The following is a 26,999-nucleotide window of genomic DNA, read 5'->3' as shown; positions in this document are numbered from 1 at the left end:
ATATATATATATATATATATATATATATATATATATTTTTTTTTTTAATGTGATTTTTTTTTTATGTTTTCATTACACCCACAAAATTTTCATGTGTGCACAGTTCCTACACAAGAAGAGATGTCCAGCCTCACTCCAGAGTCTTCCCCAGAGTAAGTAAATATTTCACTTTGATAATCATAAAAATGTATAACCATCTCTACTCCAAAGCTCACTTCTCAGGCAGGCCAGCACATGGCAATTTACAATTATTATGAGTCATAAATTGTCCTGCAGACCTTATCTCTTCACTGAGGTTGTGAGGAATGACTGGCTGGCTGCCTGTGTTATGCTACCGAGACTCCTCAAGGGTAATTACTTACGTTTTGGCCAACGTGTGTGTGTGCCTGTTTGGTTTGTGGCAGAGAAGCATCAATGTTGATTGGAGAGCTTCCCGCTGAAGAGCTTCTCCCAAGTAGATTACAGTGCAACAAATAATTTATGCCTTATCTGTGACTCGGTTTCATAGGGAACTTTCTTTTAGGAGTCGGCAAAATTCCGTTCAGGCAATGTGTCATACCACGATATATGGGCTTGCTATTTAAGACTCAGTTTACGATATTATCACTTAACCATTTGGCCTGTTTAGGAATAATAGTTTTTATTATCCAGGGCCCTAACACCTAATACCACGGCCATCGAGGCTGACTTTTCCCCAACATTCTCATAAGCGGCCATAACCTGAGACTGCTCGCCATCGTTTTTTTTGTCAAATGCAATTGTATCTGTGCCAGATGCTGATACCCATAATGACTTAACTGTGCATCAAATTATCTGAATGTGCACACCTATAATGGCACCATAAACTTGCACATCAGGTACGGCACATTTGCATTCATGGCAATGACGATACAATCAGCACAAAAACCAAGGACTTGCCGTTGCAGAAATTAAGAATACCACATGCAATAAACCTATTTCAAAATTATTCAAATATTAGCACTGCACAATGCAGTATAAGAGTTAGTAACCCCCAAACCTTTTAAGGGTCATTGCCCAATTTCTTTTGAGCGTATTGTATGTGCGTATTGTACGACACAGTCGCCCTGTTCCAACGAATTAAGCATTTCTGTTTCGCAAGTGCTATACCTCTTGTAGTTTTGTGTTTAACGATGGACTTAAATATTTTGCCAGTGACTATGTTAGCTACTGATCTAATTTTTGCCTGGAGATACTGATACTACAGATGGTGGCCGGTTACAGACGCGTACTGGGCTTATATAGTACTTACTCAACATGGGCTGCAATGGTGGCATAATTAGAGAAACAATGCTAATTGTTCTCTGAACATTCCATTTACATGCATTTAATAATGTGATTTGGGATTGTTAGCGATCCAAACATTTCTTTTGCTTCTCTCTCCCCACAGACTTGCCAAAAAATCCTGGTTTGGTAACTTCATCAACCTGGAAAAAGAGGAGCAGATCTTCATTGTCATCAGGGATAAGCCTCTCAGCTCCATCAAGGCCGATATCGTTCAAGCATTTCTCTCGGTAACGTAAACTACATTTATTATTTATCTTCCTTGTCCACATAGTTCAGAGTCTGGATCTCGATACGGCCTTAAAGTAGGTGGCACTTTTCTATTGGCAAAATAGTACCTGGTCAGCGTAGGTTCTGAAGATGCTGAGCCAATGTCATATACCTAAGTGGTCTTCATCGCACACTTCTGTGTTTTTGCGATTGTGAACCACATTTTAAGAAGCTGAAAACAGTGACACAACCATATTCTTTAAAAAGAGCTTTTGAAAAAAATACATTCATTTTCTATACCCTCAGTCATGAAGATTTGGATTACATGTGAGCAGTCAGTCTCGTTTGACTTTGAGCATGAGGCAATACTTATGGGCAACAACTTAGATTCACACAAAGGGACAACTTAGAGTATTTGATGAACCTAACATGTATGTTTTGGGAATGTGTAAGAAAGCCAGAATTTGTAAGCAAGCATGAATAGAACATGCAAATGTCACACAGGAAGGCCAAATTTGAAGCACCACCCTAAACTCCTTACTGTGAGCGAAATGTGGGAAACACTGCTCATTTTGCCATTATTTTCAAATCATATCTTTTTCATGAAAAATGCTTCCTCTTTCAACATGTACCTTATTGGGAAATGACAATAGGAAAGTGTTATTTATGATTGCTTTGGCTCCATCTAAAGTACCTAAACCCAATTTATGTGCCCTGGTGTCTTCATTTTCTACACTGCTGCTGTGGATCTTTGTCTTCTTGCTTATAAAACAGCCACTTATTTATATGTCAAGACAGCGAATATTTGTTGTCCTCCAATAGTTGTGTTGAAAAAAGGGCTTTAGTTCTCCTTATGTCCCTCCTTCCTAACTCTTCTAACATCACCCTCCTGTGTCCTACAGAGTGTGGCAGTAGTAACTGTATTTGCTGTCTTTCAAATAACAGGATGGATGTGCGTCTCATGTGTATGTGCCAGCCACAAGGTCTGCTAAAATGTTTCAGATTTATGTAGCAATTCAGCCAAATGCTTTTGTTCATCACTTCTATTTTCCCCCTGACTGCAAACTGAATGACTACAGAAGGCGTGCGTGCTCTGCCACTCCAGTAGAAGCTTTGCCCTCAGTTCTGGATATTGAACCGTGTATTTGGGTCTCTGTGGTGTTTATCAATAGAATAAATACCGAACTATATGAGACATCGAAATACAGATAGCATGAGCATCTCACCTGTAAGTTCCACACAATCATGCTCAGCATTCAGCATGTGTGATTGAATGGAACCCGTGCTTACCCCAGTTAGATTGGAAGAAATTTACAAGCAAGCTGGGCCTGACTTCTGAGGTCAATGTCATATCTGTTGCCCCATCCCTATTGGTAGCTATTATCCCTCTCCGGCAGTGCTAGCTGGTATTCCCGACAGGTGATTGGCACCTGAATCAGTGGAATTATACCTAGAAGCACGCTCACATTAATGAAATGTCATCACCTCCACAGCACTATGACGGAATGTGACAGTTTTACGACTCACCTGTTCATTGAACATACAAATTCATTTTAGGAGGGGAGAGTGCAATGGATTTGAATGACTGAAAACTACATTAGCTTAAGTCCCTCTCATGCCCGGCTAGCCCCAAGGTATTAATTTCCTTCAAATTTAGCACTGGCTCATATTTTATGGAGAGCGTTTCATCAAGGGTAGTCATTTTTAGCATGTGGGTGAAAAATTAACCATTCTCACTCACTCGGTTTCATTCCATCACTCACTTAAAAAAAAATCTTTTCATCTTTGACAACAGATCCCAAGCCTGAGTCACAGCGTCATTTCACAGACGAGTTTCCGAGCAGAATACAAGTCCACGGCTGGCCCGACAGTCTTCCAGAAGCCGGTCAAATTCCAGGTGGACATCACTTACACAGAGAGCACAGCTGCCACCAAGGAGAATGGCATCTACTCTGTCACCTTCACCTTGCTCTCAGGTCAGGATTCTCCTGCATGTCACCATCAATCCAATCACACTCGGTTTAGGGGGGGGATAAAACATTCTATCATAGGGCTGCACACATACATACAACACACTACCTACACGATTTATTATGTATGGAATCTGAACAAGTAAATATTATACAGTATTGGGGTGGTATATACCCGATACAATTTACGGTGTGGATGGAAAACACCCATCCTAAAAGGCATTGATGGAACGTCTCCAAACATACCAATGAAGAAAGATACCAATATTAATGTGCATATAATACTTATTATTTTAATGTATTACTAAATATAACTTATTACTAAATATTTATTGTATTCCCCCTATGAAGATACAATATATATATATATATATACAGTAAAGTCTCGTTATATCCATATTCAAGGGAGTCCGAAAAAATATCGATATAACCGGGACTATCGATATATCCGATATCGATATAACGAGACTTTACTGTATATATATATATATATATATATATATATATATATATATATATATATATATATATATATATATATATATTTTTTTTTAAATGTCTTACTGCAGCACGCATGCACTCGCGCACACACACACACACACACACACACACACACACACACGCACACACACATCCCGTATGGGGTGATATTGTTTCAATCAACTCGAAAGTGTGCGTAAGCCAAAAAGTTTGTCTGTCGAACATTTATTTCCCATTAGAAAACATTAAACCATTAAACCATTAAATAATCCATTCCCAGGTCCCCATAAAACATAGTTTTCTACGAAATAAACTATTAAACTACACGAAATATACCTTATGTTATGTATAATAAATGTGCTATTGTATTGTAATTAAAGAAATAAACTGTCCAGTATAATAAAGTCATTTTATTTACCTTTATGATGGTCGTTGATGTAGTTGCCTCTTGATGATATCCGAGTGAAGTTGCCGTGCCAATAATACCCTACTCACACTATCCCATGCTATTTTTCAACCTCTTCCATTGCCTGAGACCGTTGCTTAGACAACTCGGAAACACCCTAAATCACACATAGCAATGGTTGATTTAGCGTACTGGGACGCTAAGTCACACGAACGCACACCTCGTTCGTGTTTTTCGATCATCTTCTTCTGCTCAACCGGAATTTTCTTTTGGGTCCTCTTCGGCTTAACACTAGCCTGTGGTGGGGTCTTTTTCGGTCCCATAATAGCAAAAGTATTCAACTTGATAACAAACCACGTCTTCATTCAAAGGGTGTGGAAAACTAGTCCGCTAGGCAAGGTGGCGCTGTTCGACCGTGTGGTTTGGTTCGTCCACCGAAAAGTAGTTCATTAGCCAAGACTATATGCTCGCAAATTTAATGTTCGTGAGATGAAAAGCGTTCGTAAGCCGATGTATCACTATATATTGCTACATCTCAACAAGATTATTCTGTTATTTATGACTAATTTGAACTAATATATGTAAATAATCTGTAGCAAACTATCTGCTGCTTTTTGAGACTGGGTTAAATTGGAATCAAGATTTTATCAAATACACATTCCCACCTACCACTGTTAGTTTTTCCTTTGTTTTGGTTTGTTGTTTTTGCTGGCCCGAGTGAAAATGGCCCTCTTTTGATTGTCTGTGGGGCGGCCCGATGGTCCAATGGTTAGCCCATCGACCTCACAGTGCCAAGATTGTGGGTTTAATCCCTGCTGCGGCCTCCCTGTGTGGAGTTTTCATGTTCTCCCCAGGCCCGCGTGGGTTTTCTCCGGGTCCCCCGGTTTCCTCCCACATTCCAAAAACATGCGTGGCAGGCTGATTGAACACTCTAAATTGCCCCTCGGTGTGTGTGAGTGTAGATGGTTGTTCGTCTCTGTGTGCCCTGTTATCGGGTGGAAACCGGTTCAGGGTATCCCAGTCTACTGCCAAATGAGATATGGAATAGGCTCCAGGGCCACTGTGACAATCACCCTGCCAGGAGAGGGGCTATTTTGGAGCCTTTCATAATACTGGCCTGCCATTGCAGTGTCTGTGGGGGTTCCAGTTGTGTTGTTGATATTCTGGCCACTCCTCAGCAATGGGGGCCAATGCGAGGGATTCCTCACACGTTGTCCTTGCAGTGTCTAAACCACTGCCATTCTTTTGTCATTAATGTGGCCGCATGTCAGTGCCCTCTGCGATTCCCACACCGCTCACACTATTTGGTCCTACGCTATGTGCACCGTCCCTGCAATTGTCTGGGGACCAGTATGTCGCATAAAGTCAGTTGAGATATGTTGCACCTCATGAGTGTTTTCCGATCTGAATGTCCTCTGGGTTGTGTGTCTGTTTTAAAGGACCCAGTCGGCGCTTCAAACGGGTAGTGGAGACCATTCAGAGCCAGTTGTTAAGCACACACGACCAGCCTGGAGTCCAGCAGCTATCTGGTGAGCCGGATCTCATTTTTTTGCAGCCCGTCCCATCTCACCTTCATTCGCCTTGCCAATCTACGCTTGACACGCCGGCCCTCACAGCATTTGCCGAAAGTCAAAACGTTGTCTGGTTGTAAAAATTAGCCGGAAGGTATGCAAAGGCCTTTCACATTCTTATGGAGGTTTGTCACCATGGCAACACCACAGCGGCACCGGACTGGGGGCGTTCGATTCCAAGTAGATAGCGAGAGGCATGTATGTACTGCTCCACCTCATGTACTGCTCCTGGGATTTGTTCCGTCTCATCTGCGAAGTGTTTTAATTCTGAGTGAACAGATACGATTCGTCATGTTCTCTCAACACAGTCACAATTTTCTGATCAAAGCGTCTCTTGAAGCCTTTGGATTGTGTCCATTTAACGTCCTTGTTCCATTGGCTCCCTCTGCTGGAGAAATAGGGAAATACGTTCGCGCGTCTATCCATTTTCGACCAGTACTGTACAGTGAGACCTCAATTTACAAACACTTTTCGTCTTACAAACGTCAAATTTATGAAAATTAAACCTTATAATAAGCACTATTTTCATAATACACACCCACCACGGCTGGTGGAGTGATCTTCGGCTGAAGCACACGACCGAACAGCACCAACAGTCCTTATGGAAGGTGACTCTCCTTCCATAAGCCATCAACAACCATCAAAAAGATAAATAAACCTTTATTTTACAGCAGTTTATTTCTTTAATTACAGTCCTCATGCAATTCCCTTTGACCTTCGACCTGCAACGCCATTCCATCAAGCCATAAATGACCATCACAAATGTAAATAAAGTGACTTTATGATACAATGCAGTGTATTTCTTTCTTTGCAATGCAATAGCACATTTATTATACATAGATTAAGGTATGTTGTGTGTAGTTTATAGATTATTCCCATTTTAATGGTTTCCTATGGGAAAAATATTTTTGAGATACACACTTTTCACCTTACACACTCTGTCTGGGAACCAATTAAGTTTGTAAATTGAGGTATCACTGTATTCGGACAACCTTTATTCAGCCAAAGCACATGTTTTACCTTTGAATCTTGCCAGGGATTTTCTGAAATGCAGAAATAATGTATTGAGGTCGGTAAGCTATAGATTGTTGTTTTATTCAAGCGCCAAAGCGCAGCAATTGCTATTAGTTGTGTTAGTTAGTTAGCTAGTTCGTTATTTAGTTAGTTAGTCAATCGTTAATTGGTCAATAGGTTAGTTGGTTAGTTAGTTACTTAGTTGGTGACTGAATTAGTTGATTGGTTGCTTACTTGGTTCGTTAGTTAGCTAGTTAATCAGTTAGTTAGTTAGTTAGTTAGTTAGTCAGTTAGTTAGTTAGAGGGATGCATACTATAATCTAGTGCATAGCCGCAATATGGGATTTAACTAGTTATGCGGACGTGGGCAACTGTCAGAGCTGATAGATTAAGACCTCAGTACAAATAAGAGCCGCTTCCATAAGATAATGTTCGACAATAAATTGCAGTGGAAGGATGTTCGAGGCGTGAGGGCGAGCCGATAGCAAAAAAATAAAGAAGGCATGGCTGCTCATTTGACATGTTCTTGCTCATTTGACATTTAAGATTTGTCAAAATGACTTGACATCTCTAAGAGGTCAATATGCAAAGAGCAATAACTCAGACTCAGATTAAACTCCTCCCGTTGGGCTCCTAATACACCTTCAGAGCTTCCCAGTATAAGACCATTGAAATGAGATAACAGCTGTTAATAGGAGGAACACAAAGTGGTTTTGTGCCTCGTCTTTTCAAACAAATGTTAATATTTTGGCGATAGATAATTCATTGGATAACTTTTTTTCATGTGTCTTTAATAACATCAGAAATGATCATCAGCCACATCACTAGATAACTGAGTCCATCGGCATCTCGTGTAACGTTATCTGTCGTAACGCGACACCTCTTTTCAGACGAGAAGAACGGCCAGGTGCCATCCAAGCGCTGCCCCTCGTCTGCGAACGCCCGCAGGCAGGAGCAGGAAAACAATGCTGCCAAATGCCCACTCGTGAAGTTGATGCTACAAGAGAAGTCGTTAGATTTGAACTAGATAGGAAAACTCTCACCATCATCTCCTCATCCCTCCTCCGCATCATCTCGCGACCTTTCTTGGTGCTGCTAAAGCGTGTGTGCTAATCTCATTTGTCTCTCATCCCAGGATTTATCCAGAAAACCTATTAAATCCAATTCCGATCCCTCCTGACATCCCCCCTCCCAAAAGACGGCGGTGCGAAAGAAGAACTGCTTTTGAGAGGTTTGGGTTACTATAGAAATAGAGCCTTCATCTCTCCCATCATGGGGGCCCCTGGCATTAGACGACAATTCCTTTGGCGATACCAAATCCCCTGATTTCTCCATACACTATTGGCACGCTAGCCTCGGAAAACGAGTATTTTGCTAACACTCACCTTGCATACCAGCACATTTCCAGTATGCACACTAAACTCTGGGATGTATTACCAAGAAGACACATGCAGGAGGCAAAGAAGAGCCGAGATGGATGCTCGCTGGATTGTATTTTTTATTTTCCTTTTACGTGCTTTCTCTGAGATGAACTATGTGTAAAATTCTGACTTGACCTGAACCACTGCTACTCCTGCACATGAACTGGAACTGTAATTTCAGCGTAAAGTTGGGGGGGGGGGGGGGGGGGGGGGGGTCATAGCAACATGGACGGGTGAGTGGTTATCTGAAAATGAATGATTTATTGACTTGTACAGACTGCTGTCATTTCTGATGTACAAAATGAAAGAGTCGTCTCGTTGTGACATTTTTTGGTAGCCAATAGGATGAATCATCTGTGTATTTTTAGTCACATTATTTTTGTCTATCATGTTCTCTGCAGCACTTTTGTGTTTGGTTCTGCATTCAGACCTCATCTCTATTTACCAGCAGTCGAAAAAAACAAAAACATGTGCTTATTTTTGTCCCTTATTTATTTGTCTCACAGTGTCATTTCCTAATTTATTTTAACTTGACTATTTATATGAACAAAGCTGTTAGGTCAGTTGAATGTTATTTATTACTACTTTCTGTGTTTGTAAATGAGGCATCATTTCAAGAAAAACAAGATCTAATTTTAGTTGAAAGATGAATCCTTTCCTCTACGATAAGGAGGAAGAACCTGTGAAAACAAAACAAAAAAACATACAAGCGATTTAAGAATGTAGACTTAGCCTCTTTTTGGAGAGAGGGAATAATCTTTTATTGATATTTGTCAGTTTCTATATTGTTTGCGTAGGCTGGGCCTGTAAAGGACAACATTAATCTACGAATCTCTTTGTAAATAGACAGTTCAAAAATTGGGTTGATTGTCTTTCTTTATCATGCTGGAGATTCCTGCTCTATACGTTTAGCTTGTATTGCTGTGTGCATGTCAAACATGAGCTTTTCTTTGCATGGCTTTTGGTGTCATTGTTCCACGCTGATGAGTCGCCACAAAAGTACCTTTTATGTTGCTCCCCCAACAACCCTCCCCTCTTGCTTCTTACCCTAGCTTATATTTTTGCCTTTTTGTTTTGTTTTCAATCTTTTCTGTCGCCTGCTCATCTTTCCCTCCTCCTCTTTATCTTGAGCACAACGTTTTTGAGCAATGCCTCTCACTCCGTCATTCTTTAGAGGTCTCTGACATCTGAGCTCTCTTATATGGGTATCCAGAAGGCACACGCAGAGGATATTAATACTTACCAATACAAAGCAATACCCTCACGTCAACTCTCCTTTGTTTCTACGATTCGAAAGAATGCAGCTCAGAGGACAGAGAGAGAGAGAGAGAGAGAGCCAGAGCAGGAGCTAAACAGACTGATGTAATCCCCATATAACATAACGACTGTGAGCATCATCAGTGCTAAGAAAATAAAGCCATTCCGTGATGGTGTCTTTCTTTTTCTTTTGTGCTTGTGGTGACTATCGATAATGTGTTAGGTAACGACAAGTCCACATGCACTTGAAATTATATGTTCAGGACAGGACACTTCCCGTGTCATTCTTCACTTTAACGACAATGATTTAGGGGTGTCAAACTCAGGACCTGGAAGACCGCCATCCTGCATGTTTTCCAGGACTCCCTTTGACAAAACACCTGATTCCAATCATCAGCAAGCTCTTCTGAAGCCTGAACCTGTGGATTTGAATCAGGTGTGTTGCCCGTGGTGACTTGGAAAACATGCAGGATGGCGGCCCTCCAGGAGTTTGACACCTTTGATTTAAGCAAGACAATAAACATGAATATTGATATGCAATGTTTTTTTCTCTCAATCTCAGTGTTTTCAAATGATAGCTTCTACAAAATTCTAGGGAAATCACAATGCCCCATCACAAAGCTATTTTCTGAAAGCCCACAGGCACCATCATCGTGTCCTGAATATTTCACTGTTTCCTGATATGTCCCTGACTATCAAGTATTTAAATTAAGCATCACTGAAGTCCATCAAAAATGATTTTATCACGTGTATTTATTAGAAATGATTCAACATTTTTCAAAATCCCATTTGATGATTCTGTTACTACAAAACATTCAACCATACTATATTTAAGCTTAAGTGACTGTTAAACGTGTACCTTTTACATTAAAACACAATTTGGATTGAAAAGAAAACGAAAACAAATAAAAGGAAAGACCCTGTTAAATACTCTCTTGTTTTGCCATTAAATATGAACTCAAAGTGTGGATTATGTGGTTGTTGTGAGGAGTAAATGTTGAGAAACGTGCCTCACTGTCCTTATACAGTACGTCCTGTATTGCATTATCGATTCGTTCAAATGGGCCACAAGTCCAACATGGCCACCTGTGCTTCAGTCTGGAAAGCTTCTGGCTCCAAGAGGGGTTATTTACCGTTGTGCCCACGAGAGGGCACCAGTGTCTCACAGTTCCACTTGTTATTTCTGGCTTTCCTGATAAACATTCTCTCCACCACAAATTGGTCCAGGTGGTGTACTTAGTATATTACAAATGTCACTGTGGGTCATTGGTGCCACATATGTGTGGCCAAAGGGAAACAATGCTAATATATTTGCATGTTGTCCACATGTCCTCAAACTCTGGATGTGACGTAGAGCGAGCGTAGCCTACGGCCCAGAGTGACCTCAAGCTCCTCCAGGAGTGATTCACCTTGGTTCAACCCCGGCGTAGAGGCGGAGCCACTGCCTTGGCGGCATCCCAGCAGCAAACACCTAAAGGTCTCTTGCTCCATCAGAGCAGGCATCTGCTGCAGGAAGTAGCCTTCACAAAACAAGCTCAGCTCCGCTGACCTGTACATCTGAGGAAAAAAACATAATAACAAGATATTATGTCTTCTTGCTTGACAAAAAGCATGTCACACACCAGGAAGCGCTGTATTGCGTGGCCGTGTGTGTGTGTTACCTTGGCAGTCTTGTAGATGCTAACTGCATTCTCCAAGCTGATGTGTTGAGAGCAGATGAGCTCGCAGTGTCGTTGCAGCGCCCACAGCTGGAACGCACACGCGGCCGACAACAGCTGAAAGAAATATGAAAGTATGTTTAAAAAATATGTAGGTGATCACTCAAATAGAGCCAATGATTCAGGAGTGCGATCTTAAAAGGACACAGAGCTGTGTCACGGACTGATGTGAATGAAGTTGACATGTGATCATTTTATGATGCTGAAATAATTCTCACCTCCAACAAATCAGGCACCGTGGTTTTAAGTGACTCTGTTCCTCCACAGTACAAGTAGGACATCATCATCTGCACATATGTCACAGACTCGCGATGTCAATGAGTGGTGCTACATTCAAATGAATCTTGAGAGGATATATTAGAATGTAATTTACCTGGAAGACATGATATTTGACATCAGTGATCTCGATCTTCTTGTTAGCAGTGGGGTCGGAACCAGAGGACGCCATTAGAGATTTGAATCTGAGATCGAGAGAAAATGATCTCATTCAAACGTTTCAAGACCAAAATGAAGGAGTTTTCAACTGCACCCACTTCTCAGATGCTGTGATGAGCAGGACTCTGTGGCCATAGAAAGGTTTGCCTTCCACCAAAAAAGTTACGTCTGACATCTCCTGATTATTCAGGAAGTGGGGATCTGCAAGGAAGAATTAACATTTTGGAAACCGATTGCTGAACATTAATAACCTGTGGCAAAGATTTCAAATAGAAACAGAAAGACATTGTGACTTTTATTTAGTTTGCATCAATACATTCTGCTACCCGAAAGCTGCTTGGTTTCTCCCTCAGAGGCAAAAAAACCAGATAGATCTGTTTCGACAGCGTTACTATCTTTAGCAAGAGTTTTTGTATTGGATAAAAATTAGACTGGACAGATGGTACCTAATGATGTGTATTTAAAAACTACAGAGTTGAGCTCATACCCAACTGTGCTGAGAGAGTTGCCTTCATCTCGGGGACAGGAGGAAGAGGAGCTGGGCCAAAACAGTGGCTAAAGATATGTGATAACTGTTGGGTGACGGCATCACTCTGCAAGGAAACAAATGATGGTGAGTGTGTGTGTGTGTGTGTGTGTGTGTGTGTGTGTGTGTGTGTGTGTGTGTGTGTGTGTGTGTGTGTGTGTGTGTGTGTGTGTGTGTGTGTGTGTGTGCGTGCGTGTCAAGTCAAAGTCAGCTTTATTGTCAAATATGCTAATATGCATGACATACAACACAGATGAAATTACTGTCCTCTCTGACCCAGCATGCACTTATAATGACTTTCACAAACATAGTAAACATGAAAACGGCAATTTGCCGGGAGAGGGGAGCCTCTGTGTGTTCACGTGCCGCCATCTTGTGTGTGTGTGTGTGGTAAATTGTTGGGGCCTACCTTGGTTGTACGCAAGATGTGGAACATGAGAGGCAGACCCACAGTGAGTAGCTCCTCACAGTAATCTTCCTCTTTGATGGAGGTGAACTCCTTGAGGAGGGACAACGTGACGCCCACCCTGGACTGCTGCTGGGCGCATCGCAGGGACTCGAGCCACACGTGGAGCTTCCACTGAACACCTAGCAACAGCCACCAAAGAGGGTGACATTAGGCTTGCAAATTTCAAGCATTTAGAAAAAGGGGAACATAGAAATAGTATCGTAATAAGCAGTACTATCGATATAACCGATATCGATATAACGAGACTTTACTGTATTTGCAAGACCAGTTGTGGCTCAATATTACTTCACATATCAGGCGCACCGGTGTATAAGGCGCAGGGTCATCTTTTGAAGAAAATAAAGGCTTTTGGACATGCCTTATACACTGGAAAATACAGTAGGTTAAAACAAAAAAGGTGAATAACTACAATGAAAACCCCAAACCACTTTAACCCTGGCACACACAGAAAACACAGAGGGTGTGTGTTAGCTACCCAGCGCTCGGAGCTCCATGGTGACGTCCAGGTAGCCATGTTCGGCGCTGTAGTAGCTGGCCTCCTGCAACGCCTTCATCCTGGCCTTGCACAGTCTGGCTAAACTTCCCTCCGGCACAGCCCCCCGGTCAGGGGAAGAGTTCGGCGGCGTGGAAAGAGGGAGGAAAGGGCAGATCATGGCCTCCTCCCCCTCGACCCCTTCAGCAAGTATCTCCTCCAGAGACAGGACGTCCTCTTGAACCTTCTGAGGCTGAGTCAGGAGCTTTCTCAGCACATTCCTGATGTGACCAAGGAAAGGAAGCCGGTGTTAGCGACCAGGACGTGGAGGAGGAATAAGCAGGGGAAGGCGCAGAGATTTTCAGCCGCTCGTGTCGCAACGCGTCCATCCGCGTGTCCGTGACCATCCGAACACCAGCTTGCCCCCTTCTTGTGGAATGTGACGTGTTGAGTCTATATTGTGTTCGCACATACTCTGAGAGAAAGCAGGTGCGAAGATTGATGCTAACAGCTGTTGCTACCAGACAAAAAGATTGTAAGTGTGCATACTGCAAACCGCAAGTAGCCATGAAAGAAGCTAAACACAGATGGTACTTCTCATAGTGCCAGAATGTGTTCATTGACTAAATTTTTACCATCGGAGTTTTCTAACCGTGATGCAAAATAAATTGCAGTGAGCACAGACATCAAGCAAGGAAGGGCAAGGCTCATCTGTCTGGATGAAAGTGGAGGACTTATCAGGCCAGTTGGGTTTTTACCACTTCTCAGACACTAAAACCTGCGTCCCATGACCTCACATTATGGTATACGCTGCGACACCACTTTTGCTAAGTGCTTGAAAGTGCTGGAGTTTACAAAAGTCCCGTAAAAGCTTGAGTACTGAGCTTGGTGAATAGTGATTGGGAAAATAAACACTGTCAAAACTGATCGACTGAATGTATTTTGCTGTTGAAGTTCACGTGTCTGTCAACTACCAACGCTTGTTATGTCAAATACAGAGAGACCTCAACTTACAAACACCTTATCTTACAAACTTTTCGTCTTAAGAACGTCAAATTTATGAAAATTAAACCTTATAATAAGCACTATTTTCATAATACACACCCACCACGGCTGGCGGAGTGATGTTCGGCGGAAGCACACGACCGAACAGCCCTCCAGGCGGCGCTACTTTCCACACCCCCTCTCATTGAATGCACACGTCGATCGCCTACTTGGAGCTTTTTGCTGATAATTTTACTATGATGGGACCGAAAAAAACCACCGCTGAGAAGAACGAGGTGTGCGTTTGTGTGATTTAGTGGCAGAGCACAGCTATGCTAAGTAAACCATTGCTTCCATTCTCCGGAACAGAGAAGCCATCAAAGGTGCGTCTGTTGCAAAAGGTGTTTCCGTGCTGTCAAAGCGACGGTCTCGGGCAATCGAAGAAGTTGAAAAACTTCTGTTAATTTGGATTCACGAAAAGCAGCAGCAACAGAGTGAGTAAAGCTATTTTATGCGAGAAAGCACGTCTAATTCACGCCGATATCGCCATGCGGCAACCTGAAAGTTCGGCGCTTATTGAGGATTTTAAAGCCAGTAACGGATGGTTCGAGAACATCTGAGGACGAGAAGGCAATGTTGGCAAAGTGGAATGATGTGCAGGCTTTTACCGAACAGTTCCATCCAGAAAAGACTGGCTATGACAATCATCAACATGATGACCAATAATGTGATGCCTCAGCTTCATCAGACCTTACAAGTCAGAAAGCAACAGGTGTCAATTAAGAGGTTTTTAATCAGCAAAAATGACCACCAACAGTCCTTATGGAAGGTGACTGTCCTTCCATAAGCCATCAACGACCATCAAAAAGGTAAATAAAACTTCATTTTACAGCACAGTTTATTTCTTTAATTACAGTCCTCATGTAATGTGCCTCTCTGACTTTATGATACAATGCAGTGTGTTTCTTTCATTACAATACAATAGCACATTTATTATACATAGAATAAGGTATGCTGTGTGTAGTTTTAAGGCTTATTTAGTTAAAAACTATATTTTATGGAAACCCGGGAACGGATTATTCCCATTTTAATGGTTTCCTATGGGATTTTTTTTTTTAGATAAACACTTTTCGCCTTACACACTCTGTCTGGGAACCAATTAAGTTCGTAAATTGAGGTCTCACTGTACTGTATTTAGAATAACAACAACTGACTATGTTAAAAAGTGCCAAATATGTTTCTTTTGTTGATGGCCCATAACAAAAAAAGAATCCAACCGCCTTATTCATGAATAGGATAGCCGTGAAAAAGGTTGACATTTAAAAAAAATATCAAAATTAATTATTTATGACTCAGTTCCTGGCTTGGACCATAACGTTAAAAAGCAGACAGACATTTAAAGAGCTTCTTCCCCCAAGCCATTAACTCTTTGAACTCTTTCAACAGTAGCCAAAATGGAACTGTATAGTGCCACTTAGCAGTTTTTTTTTTGACGACGATACTAGTGCAGCGTGTTCTACCGGAAACAAATTCCTTGTGTGTTCTACATACTTGGCAATAAAGATGATTCTGATTCTGATTCTGAAAAAAGCCCAACGCTGTTCTCCAAAGTAAATGCAAATGTTTAATTTAGATTGTAGAAACGGAACAGTATTTACTGTTCAGAAGCTGAAACTTCATGGATTTAGACTGTTGTAAAAACGGGTAACTAAACAATTGATCATTGATCAAACATGTAATTCACTCATTTCGTTTTGAATGAAATCCCAGCACTATTATCTCTACTGAAATCAATGTTGAATGGTTTACAACACAAAGCCCTTACACTCTATTAATGAGTCAATGCGCTAATCAGATGTTCATTAATGTGCAAATAAGGACTGTTTTTTTTAATCCATCCTGTGTTCCATGTCAGTGTTTTCTCTTCAGATCCAAAGTGAGTACCTGTGACCATGTGCCGCAGCATGACTGAAGCAGTTCATATCTTCGAAGAGGGATGACGTCAAGGCGTTTCCATCACGGGCCGTTGATAACGGGTCAGCTCCTCTTGCCAGCAACAAAGTCACCATTTCATAGTTGCCTGGACACAATGGAATGGGAGTGACAATCTGTTACTATAAAACATAGTTCCAAAAAGAAAAAAAAAATTGAATATATCCATGTTTTGTTTGTTTGTTCGTTTGTTTGTTTGTTGAAACCAGTAAACGGGGGATCTTTGTGCTGATCTACTATATACAATTGATCTATATGAAAAGAGAGTGGATCATTATATTTATCAAATTGCTATGTATGAGCATATGCCTTTTTTCTGTCGAACAGGAAAAGTATTTACAGTAGTAAATTGGCCATTTTTGGGTGAATTAAAGAGATGCTATTTGAACCCTGGTACACTATCTATGACCACCTGATGCAAAGGTGATCATTATTTGTGAATGCAATATCTTGGAACTCTCATCTACAATCTCACGGTTATAGTGATCATGTTGTGGTTTAAAAGCAGCAAATAAGTCATATTGTTCTGTTCGCACGCTGTCAGTGTGGTTATGCGGCTTATGCTCGTCCTGCAGCCCTGGTGTGCCTCGTGAATGATCCTGCAGAGGAATGTTGCCCCAACCCTGCAAACACCCGCAGGCAACACTCCTCTTCCTTGCTAAGCCTCCATTAAGCCTTTCATTTTCGATGTCCCGTGTTATATTGACTACTCAAAATAGCGTTCTCGCCCGCTGTGAGGGCACACGACAACGTGCGTGATTGATGATGATTATGAAATAGTATATTATTGGTGAGAATATATTAGTTCACGCTTGGTTATGAAGTATGAAGTCCAACATGGTAAGTTATAGGCCACAAATTTGATATATACAAAGAAGAGTTTAATGACATTTTTGGCTTACGTAGTCGTATTTACGTGTGTGTGTGTGTGTGTGTGTGTGTGTGTGTGTGTGTGTAGCCACCTGCTGCTGAAGCTAGCTGGAGTGGTGTGTCCGCCGTGTTTTCCTGTCCGTTACGGACTGCTGCTCCCTCCACATTGGCTCCAGCATCCAACAGTAGCTGCAAAGACACACCATTTATGCACTAAACACTGAACTAACATTTTGAAAGAATGGGCTTTTGAAAGATTCCCACCATAGTGTGCACATTTTAAGTTTGGACTTTGTAGGTCATTGTGCTGTTATTATATGTTATGCATGTACTTTCCACTTTGTAATGGTAGGTTGTGAGGTTCAAGCCACTTTACACCCCAAAACTCATGAGAATGTCTGCATTTGTTGGTCACCTGCACGACTGAGATGTGCCCGTGCAGTATGGCGAAGGTGAGCGCTGCCCAATGACGACTGTCGGGATGCACAGACGGGTGCTTCGGCGAACACGGCGGAATCTGTCAAATCAGTGATAGACACCAAGATCAGACGCAGGAAAAAAAACGTTCATGAAAATATAAAAATATTTTATTGTTGGTTTAATCACGCTCTCTCTGCTCAGTGATTCACAGAAAAGTGCTGTGTTGTTATGGCCCCTGCTGATATTTTATAGCCATGTCATTTGTTTTCTACGGCATGGCGAAGCATGTAGTTTGCGGCTTAGCTCATCTGCCCAACAATAAATCTCAGCTGGCATCTCTCTGTGAAGATTTGCATGTTCTGCCCGTGCTTCCCTTCCACAATCCCAAAACATTTCCAGTGGATTCATGAACGATTCGAGATTGTAATGAATGTTAATGTGAGTGTGACTGGCTCTTTGTTTATGTGTGACTAGGCTCCAGCATGATCATGAACATCCTTCAATTTGTGTGGAATTCAACAACTTGTTACCGCCACATCAAGGTTGGCCCCAGCATCAATCAGCATCTGAACGAGGGCCTCATCTCCAGCTGCACATGCGTACATCAGTGGGGTCATACCCTGAGACGTGGAGAGAGCAAACAAGAAAAGCACCAAATCAATGTTGCCGTCCTTCTTGCACAGGAATTGTCTTGAAATGAGAACAAAAGAAGGCCGGTCAGCACCTGGTCATCCATGCTGTTGACACCATCAGGACCCAGAAGGTCGATGGCTCGGCCAATAAGATCTGTGCGGCCGCAGTTGAGCATCCGAAAGCCCAAGTCTAGGTGGAACTTATCTGTTGCTGCCTTGGAGTCCAAACGCTTAAAGGAGCTGAAGCAGCACTCGGGCCTGAGGAGAAGAACAAAGAGACAAATTGTCAGCTGAGCGGGCGTTGGGGAATGCAATCTTTGTCACATACCGAAATATGTTTAGACACATTTTTGTGCAGTTCTACATTTCAGTCTTCTGACATTTTATTTTTGTACATACAATTCTTTTTTTTCTTTTTCTTTTAGACCCCCTCCCCCCCCGCCACAACTTTCAAATTTGCTGCTGTAAATTGAAAAGTTCCCCATTGTGGGACTATTTAAGGCTTTCTGATTCTGATATTCAGAGATGCTAGACATTTTTTTGTCAGACAAAATCTTTTGCAGACAAAATCTTAACAAACTCAGCCCAAAAATATTGTTTTGATGTATTTGTTTCAAAGTCCTGAATTTGCAGTAACTGACAGTATGCAATTGGTAGCAATACTCTATTCGTTAATGTGACGCTTCATGTGACCAGGCCCAGAGTAGACACTCCAGAAAGTGGTTGTAATTGCAGTTCGCACGTACTTGAGCTGTCTGGGTTCACAGTCTAATCCAGGAAGTAGCAATCTGGCAGTCTGCCTGACATCATCCGTGTCCACCAGCAGACTCTTACGATGTTCAGCATGGACCATGGCCACTCTGATCCACTCCATCAGAGGCGGCAGCAAGAGGAAGGGCCTTTGAAAAGTAGATTAACAATTACGGATCGTGCTGTTGACATATGATACAATTTTATGACTGACTTGCTTACTTATCGTGACTCAGACACATTCAGAGGAAACGCATAAATCGTCTACGACTATGACGTATGTGTGTCTGGTAGCTCTTTCCCTGAACCCTGACTCACCCTTTACAGCTTCTGTTTCCTCCCATATAGACACTCAGTCACATATTTGCCATTCACTTTTGATGATACCATAGATTCAAAACACAGACTGCAACAGACACCAATGATTTAACAAAGAGATTCAACCGCGACTAAAAAATGAATTTCAAGTATAGAAATAGATCTGACAGGGTAAAAAATGCATTCAGAGCTGACAGCAGTTGCCAAAAGTCAATTTGATCAGAGAAATACAAGAATACATACATCAATGAGAAGGTTTCTTCAGCCGTCATCTGTACGAAATTGAAGGTTTCAGACGTTTCGCCTCCTATCCAAGAGGCTTCGTCAGCGAACTAAAGTCTGACTGGTCGTATCGTCCCTATTTATATATCCCTAATGTCCAGACATGGCGGCGCCGGACACAGCTATGATAGGTCCCTACAGGTTGGGGGGAGCAGAGGACCACTCCCTGTGGCCCCACAGATTTCCTACATTCCTGACTAACGACTGGCCTATTTGCCTCACTCCCACCGGTATCACCTCATCAGCATTACGAATGTTGCCTAACCTGTTTTGCCTAAGCACGCTATTGTATGAACGATCCAAATTGAACCTCACCCCACCAGACAGTTTAATGAAGGATTTTGTTGTTTTATAAGAATCGCTTCTTTTACCCCCCTTTCAAACCATCTATGTTCTTTCGCTAAGATTTTAACCTCATTGTCGTCAAATGAGTGGTTGCTACCTTTTAGGTGCAAATGTACTGCAGATTGAGGCCCACTTGTATTATCCCTGCGATGTTGATAAAGTCTTTTTTTGAGAATTTGTTGAGTCTCCCCAATGTACTGCTCTTTACAATTTTCATTCTTACAATGTATGGAATAAACTACATTACTTTGTTTTTCATTTGGTAGCCTATCTTTTGGATGCACTAATTTTTGCCTTAACGTGTTTATCGTTATGAAATAAGTAGGAATTTTGTGTTGCCAAAGGACTCTTTGTAATTTTTCAGAAACTCCTGCAATGTAAGGTACTGCTACTCCTCTCCTTTTTGTATCTTGAGAATTTTTGGTTTCATTCCCTATTCTTTCTTTCTGACATTTGTTGAATGACCACTGAGGGTACCCACAGTTAGTGAGTGCTCTCCTGATATGTTTTGACTCCTTTTCTCTACCTTCAATGCTAGTTGGTATTAGTTTAGCCCTATGCTGGAGGGTTCTGATAACTCCTAGTTTGTGTTGTAAAGGGTGGTTAGAGTCAAAAAGTAAGTATTGGTCAGTGTGCGTAGCCTTCCTAAAGACTTCTGTTTTTAGCGCTCTGTCCTCTTTTATAATTACCTGACAATCCAAGAAGGCTAGTTGGTTCACTTTAATGTCCTCGCGAGTAAATTTAGTTGATGTCTACAGAGTTGAGGTGATCTGTGAAGGATTGAATTTCTTATTTTTTAATTATGACAAAAGTATCGTCCACATATCTAAACCAGTGTCTAGGTTTTGTCCCCGGGAAGGATGTGAGGGCCTGTTTCTCCATCTCTTCCATGTACAGATTAGCCACTAGGGGTGAAACTGGTGAGCCCATAGCACAACCATGAATTTGTTCATAAAATTTCTCCCGAAATTGAAAATACGTAGTATTAAGAATACATACACAACAGTAGAAAAGTATGCTATAGAATGTGCTCATTCAGGTCGGTTGATCTACTCATCACATCTGCCCTTTGTTTCCTCCCCTGTACTTCTAATCACTTTAGGATTTGACTGTGTCTTGTCTTGTTGTGTTTTATCAGTCCCTTCTGCTTTGTACCACCCCTCCCACGTCCGTGTTGTGCCTGTTTGAACAATTGAACAATGGCTAACACTGTGAGAACCTCTTGTTTGCTTTTGATCCCGCTAAGCAGTCAGAATGCTAATCGTTGTTTGAATAGTGTTATCATGGCTAACTAAGGTGCAATACCCCTACTGGGATGTCCTTCTTAGCAACGGATTCTGTTTTCTTTTAAGGAGATGTGAAGAACCCCCAATGCATAAAATGAATACATTTGATGATAAAAGCATGAGGATTGTATGGAATTCGTTATTCCTGTGTTACTATGCATTTGATCTTCTCGGTGGTATGCCCCATTAATAATATGCAACTTAGAATATTTTTATCCAGTAAATATTCCAGTACATAAACATATTCAGACCATTGATGGTATGTCAGACGAAGCTATTGCTGAAGGCCATTTCTGTCAGTAATATAGAGAGTAATGCTGTTTCCCAAAATGGTGCATTTAAAGGATTAAATATCTTTCTTTTAGGTCATTTACAGCTATTCCAAGCTGGGATATTAATGGCCAGCCAAGTGGCAGGAGTGGGATTAGGAAGAGATGGGGTGTTGGGAGCCCGCAGGGATTGTCTCGTGTGCTGGGGAAATAGCCAGGAGGCAGGTGTAGCATGTCTATATGAAGAAACGGGGGTGGGTGGTCCTCTTGCTTCTAATGCCATAAGTGGAGTGATAAAAAATGTCATGCTTGCAGGGAAGAAAGGCAGAGCAGAATACTCCGGAATCCACTCTCAAAACTCTTTAATGGGATGCTGTCAACATGTATCAGCTCTCTGTACACTTGCGCACAAGTGTCTGTCCTCCTGATAGGGAAGAGGATGAAGGTGTGTGAAATGTATTATTTTGGACCTCTAACCCAAAATACAGATCGTTACTACGCTCATGAATCAATGGAAAAAAGAGACCCCCACCCCACATAAACACATAAATGTGTGAACATGTAAAATAAAAACACCACCATCTACATTCTTTAGTATTTGGAGAAATAAAATCTGACTTCAGGTCAGGGTTATGCCATACAAGATGAAACATAAAACCCAGCTTTGTCAAGTCGTTGCAACATTAACGTGTGGACGCCTGTTAACAGTGAAATCGGATAGCTCTGCTGGCTAGCTGACTAACCCAAAGTGCTCAGGCTTCATACGGAGACCACCAGAATAGGGTAACTTTCACAACTTCCAATGAGTTCTGCATGCAGGGCCTCACCGCGGGCTGTAAATGTTTACCCACTGATTTAGAACGTGTAAGGAAACCATTGAATCACTGTAACGTCATCTGATATCTTGCAATGATACATCATTAGCATCTTATCGCTGCACTGCATCTATCCTTCATGCCCTGAACTCACTGTACTGAAAAGGTGGAGGGGGGTGTATGTGGAGCAGAGATCTCAAAGTGCGGTTGAGTGATTTGCACTTTTAACTTATCCCCCCAAAAAATACAAATAAAAAAATGCAATAAAATGTGATGCAATCCTAAACAAAATGAATAATGAAAAACATGGATTCAAGCTCAATTAATGACTAATGTGTCATCATTGCTGATTGCTGAATGAACAAAGGAAAAGAAAGAGGCATATGATGCGCAAACAAAATAATCTATTTTTTCAACAATTCTGCAAGTAGAAGGCTCACCGCGTAATATTTGATGACGTGGCCCAAACAGATTTGGTGGTTTGAGGATTTCTTACAAAGATTTCATTAAAGGACAACCGACGCCAACAGACAAGTTGTGTCCATAATTTGTAAAATCACTTCAAATGACTTCTACTGACCGTATTTTACAAAGATTCCACCGCATATAGCTATATTTTACATTTAAAGACTCGCGCTGAATATTCAGGAAGTATTGTTTTCGAGTTGGTGACGATTCCTGACGTCACATCACGTCAGGAACGCCCCTGACCAGGAAATGCACAATGCATTTTGGGCATTTTTTTGGTCTGAAAACATCGTGTTGATCCGTGTTAATGGCGAAATTAGAAGGAAAACACATAAATAACGAAATGGTGAATGGTTGTGTGTTGCACAGACTACTATTTGATACTAGTTGACACAAATTCCCAGCAGACAAATCAGCCCATTTCCAACTGAGCTTGGGCGCCATCTTGTGCATTTTCGGGGAGCTACATTGGAGTTCAGACGCCTCAAAATGACACGGAAGGACTTCTTTAATCGATTGCAAACATTTATGCTATCCTCTTCAGAGCTATTTGAATCATATTCATAACTGGATGAGTAACAAGAAAGCATCTTCTCCGAATCTGAAGCCATTGCTTTGATTCTAGAGCAAGGCAAGACGTCCTGGCGTGACATCACGAACAAGGGGGCGGGACCTTCTGAAACACGCCATTTCCAATCCAAGATGGCGCCGTGGATGGCAGCCTCGGTCACACGCTCCCTAGTATTGTTCCTGATTTTGTCATTTTCATTTGTTTTTTGCGATCCTACGCGAGTCAGTTACACGAGGGAAGAGTTACTGATCATTGGGGAATCCACTCTTGGACTATTTTCACCAATACACCAAAATCTACAAGGTTTTTCGGGGCTGCTCGCAAGCGGCGTAGCAGCTCTGTACGGAGCTTTGAGACGCCGGCGTAGGAGGAGGAAGCGAGCCGGCGTGCTCGTCAAGCTACGGCAGCGTGGATTTCGAACGCCGCTCCCATCGATCCACCTCGCTAATCTACGCTCACTACCAAACAAGATGGACGAACTTCTGCTTCTCACAAAGACCAATAAAACGTTTGCCCGCTCTGCTGCGCTGTGCTTCACTGAGACCTGGCTCAGTGACCGCCACCCGGATTCTGCGCTACACCTACCCGGATTCCGCGCTACACCTACCCGGATTCCGTCTCCTTCGGGCCGACCGTGACACGGAGGAATCGGGGAAATCCAAAGGCGGTGGACTATGCTTCTACATCAACGAAGAATGGTGCACTGATGTCACGATGCTCGACGCACACTGCAGCCCTGGTTTGGAATCGCTGTCTCTCAACTGCAAGCCATTCTACTCGCCATGTGAGTTTGCTTCCTTTATTCTCGTTGCCGTGTACATCGCGCCACAAGCTAATGCTAACGCGTGTATACAAACGCTAGCGGACCATGTAAACCATCCCGAACTAAAATATCCAGAATCACCCCTGATCATTTTGGGCGATTTAAATCAAACACATTTAAACCGTGAACTTCCCAAATATAAGCAGCATATTGACTGTTTCACCAGAGAAGAAAACATTCTAGTTAAAAGCATTCAAGAATGCTTAGACTGCACTGATTGGAGCGTCTTTGAAACTTCAACGGGCACATTGGATGAATACACAGACACTGTAACATCATACATCAGTTTCTGTGAGGACATGTGTGTACCAACAAAGTCCTTCCGCTCATTCAACAACAACAAGCCATGGTTCACTCCCAAACTCAGGCAGCTTAGGAAAGAGAAAGAATCCGCATTTAAAAGCGGCGATCGAGCAGTTTACAAACTCGCCCGAAACAGGCTGACGAAGGAAATTAACATCGCAAAGAAAAGTTATGCGAAGAGGCTTAACAAACAGTTCTCCGCTAACGACTCTGCATCGGTGTGGAATGGCCTGAAAGCAATAACAAATTATCGTTTACCTTCCCCCCAAGCAGTGTACAACAATGGTATGGCTGATGAGTTAAATACATACTTTTGCCGATTTGAAAAGGACACCCCCATTTCCCTGGTCTGCCCACCATTACCAGAAACTACCGTATCTCCGCCCTCTGCCCAGATCCACGAACTGGACGTTAGACGGCTCTTCAAGCAGCAGAAGATCAAGAAAACTGCAGGACCTGACAGAGTGTCCCCCTCCTGCCTGAGAGTCTGCGCTGACCAGCTGGCTCCGGTCTTCACACAAATCTTCAACAGATCCCTGGAGCAGTGTGAAGTCCCATCCTGCTTCAAACAGTCTACTATCGTCCCAGTTCCAAAGAAACCAGCACCCTCGGGATTGAATGACTATAGACCTGTCGCTCTGACGTCTGTGGTCATGAAGTCCTGTGAACGCCTCGTGCTGAACCACCTAAAGAACATCACCGGACCTCTGCTAGATCCTCTTCAGTTTGCCTACCGGGCAAACAGGTCTGTGGAGGATGCAGTCAACATCGGACTGCACCACATCCTCGACCACCTTGACAACACAGGAACCTACGCAAGGATTAGTGTTTGTGGACTACAGCTCTGCGTTCAATACCATAATCCCAGAACTCCTCATCCCCAAACTTCTCCAGCTTGGTGTGTCCCCCACGATCTGCCAGTGACCCTCAGCTTCCTGACAGGACGGACACAATAGGTCAGACTGGGACATATATCATCCACAACACGAACCACGAGCACTGGAGCCCCGCAGGGATGCGTCCTCTCTCCATTGCTCTTCTCTCTCTACACGAACGACTGCACCTCAACGCACCCAGCTGTCAAATTCATAAAGTTCGCAGACGACACCACGGTCATCGGTCTCATCAAAGACAGCGACGAGTCTGCGTACCGACAACAAGTGGAGCAGCTGGAGCTCTGGTGCAGCCGTCACAACCTGCAGCTGAACACGCTCAAGACAGTTGAGATGATCGTGGACTTCGGGAAACATCCATCACCACAGCTACCCCTCACACTATCCAACTGCCTGGTGTCAATCGTTGAGACCTTCAAGTTCCTGGGAATCACAGTCTCCCAGGACATGAAGTGGGAGGTCAACACCAACTCTATCCTGAAAAAGGCCCAACAGAGAATGTACTTCCTGAGGCTGCTAAAGAAGCATGGCCTGCCACAGGAGGTGCTGCAACATTTCTACACGGCTGTCATTGAATCCATCCTGTGTTCTTCCATCACCGTTTGGTTCGGGGCCGCCACAAAAATGGACAAAATCTTCAACGGACAGTTAGGACGGCGGAAAAAATCATTGGCACCGCCCTACCCACTCTCGAGTACTTGCACACTGCAAGAATCCAAACTAGGGCACGGAAAATCCTGCTGGACCCTCCGCACCCTGCCCACCACCTTTTCCAGCTACTCCCCTCAGGCAGGCGCTACCGATCCATGCGCACCAAATCCAGCAGACATTTAAACAGCTTCTTCCCCGAAGCCATTAACTCTTTGAACTCTTTGAACTCTTTCAACAGTAGCCAAAATGGAACTGTATAGTGCCACTTCGCAGTTTTTTTTGACGACGATACTAGTGCAGCGTGTTCTACCGGAAACAAATTCCTTGTGTGTTCTACATACTTGGCAATAAAGATGATTCTGATTCTGATTTCCGGGCTCATTTTGAAGTAGTTTTGGGACACTTTAAGTCATTTTTATTGGTGTTTTGCATTTGACTAAACATATTAGCCTGCGTGTTTTGGATATTTTCGATGATATAAAACGTTTTTCTGATATCAGTTAGGAAACAAAAAAATGGTGTTGGTTGTCCTTTAAGGCAGCCACTGAGGTTGACCGGGCAATCGTCTGCCTCATGTGCTCGGATTGTAATTACAAGAAACCGTGCCCTGAAGTGCCCCCTCACCTAGGCCGATCTGGCCTCTTGGCCAAGTTTAACATGGGTGATCCCATTTATGCCATATTCTTTTCATAATCAAAACGCACCATATGAAAATGTGTACAGAGAACTCAGGTCTGGCAGACTTTCCAAACATGATAAATAATTTTAGTTACATGTATGTTGAAAGTGTGTCACACGGGTGTAATATATTCATTTTATAATGGACACTCAGTTCTAAGAAGTATCATTACTTTTACATATAGCACATAAAGTTATGCCATGTGAGTCACACTTCTTTGGAAGACTACAGAACAAAAAAAAGAACTCAGAACAAAAAAAGAACTCTGAGCACTACTAAAATACAAAACTATCAATTATTCTGCAAAGTCCAGCAACAATCTCATCATGCATACTTAATACAATTAGATGCTATTATCATGTGAGAAAATGTCAAAAGAAATAGCAGTTTTAGACTT

General features: G+C 42.4%; 2 protein-coding genes across 5 annotated transcripts in view; one reads left to right on the top strand and one right to left on the bottom strand.

Moving 5' to 3' along the window:
- Positions 1 to 8,572, top strand: part of brsk2a (BR serine/threonine kinase 2a) — a 213,273-nt gene extending 204,701 nt beyond the window's left edge. For 3 of the 4 annotated variants that reach the window (XM_088997306.1, XM_088997308.1, XM_088997305.1), the window contains 5 exons: positions 104 to 152; positions 1,409 to 1,532; positions 3,308 to 3,488; positions 5,808 to 5,897; positions 7,844 to 8,572. In XM_088997306.1, coding sequence (XP_088853432.1) covers positions 104 to 152; positions 1,409 to 1,532; positions 3,308 to 3,488; positions 5,808 to 5,897; positions 7,844 to 7,980 — 581 coding nt within the window. In that variant the 3' untranslated portion in view covers positions 7,981 to 8,572. The remainder of the gene's footprint in view (positions 1 to 103; positions 153 to 1,408; positions 1,533 to 3,307; positions 3,489 to 5,807; positions 5,898 to 7,843) is intronic. The other variant, XM_088997307.1, reaches the window with a different exon arrangement.
- Positions 8,573 to 10,366: 1,794 nt separating this feature from the next.
- The window catches only part of abtb2b (ankyrin repeat and BTB domain containing 2b), a 53,923-nt gene continuing 37,290 nt past the window's right edge, over positions 10,367 to 26,999 (bottom strand). Inside the window, exons 5-18 of the mRNA XM_088997304.1 lie at positions 18,896 to 19,048; positions 18,242 to 18,407; positions 18,048 to 18,137; positions 17,513 to 17,614; positions 17,190 to 17,286; positions 16,180 to 16,315; positions 13,255 to 13,532; positions 12,720 to 12,898; positions 12,272 to 12,377; positions 11,883 to 11,985; positions 11,723 to 11,810; positions 11,568 to 11,636; positions 11,293 to 11,406; positions 10,367 to 11,188 (exon numbers count right to left, since the gene is read on the bottom strand). Coding sequence (XP_088853430.1) covers positions 10,964 to 11,188; positions 11,293 to 11,406; positions 11,568 to 11,636; positions 11,723 to 11,810; positions 11,883 to 11,985; positions 12,272 to 12,377; positions 12,720 to 12,898; positions 13,255 to 13,532; positions 16,180 to 16,315; positions 17,190 to 17,286; positions 17,513 to 17,614; positions 18,048 to 18,137; positions 18,242 to 18,407; positions 18,896 to 19,048 — 1,906 coding nt within the window. The 3' untranslated portion in view covers positions 10,367 to 10,963. The remainder of the gene's footprint in view (positions 11,189 to 11,292; positions 11,407 to 11,567; positions 11,637 to 11,722; positions 11,811 to 11,882; positions 11,986 to 12,271; positions 12,378 to 12,719; positions 12,899 to 13,254; positions 13,533 to 16,179; positions 16,316 to 17,189; positions 17,287 to 17,512; positions 17,615 to 18,047; positions 18,138 to 18,241; positions 18,408 to 18,895; positions 19,049 to 26,999) is intronic.

This window comes from Hippocampus bargibanti, linkage group LG05 (genome assembly GCF_051943395.1).
Source record: "Hippocampus bargibanti isolate YZ-2025 linkage group LG05, ASM5194339v1, whole genome shotgun sequence".
Classification (NCBI taxonomy): Eukaryota; Metazoa; Chordata; class Actinopteri; order Syngnathiformes; family Syngnathidae; genus Hippocampus; species Hippocampus bargibanti.
Note: the sequence above shows the minus strand (reverse complement) of the source record. Positions and strands in the feature narration are given on the sequence as shown.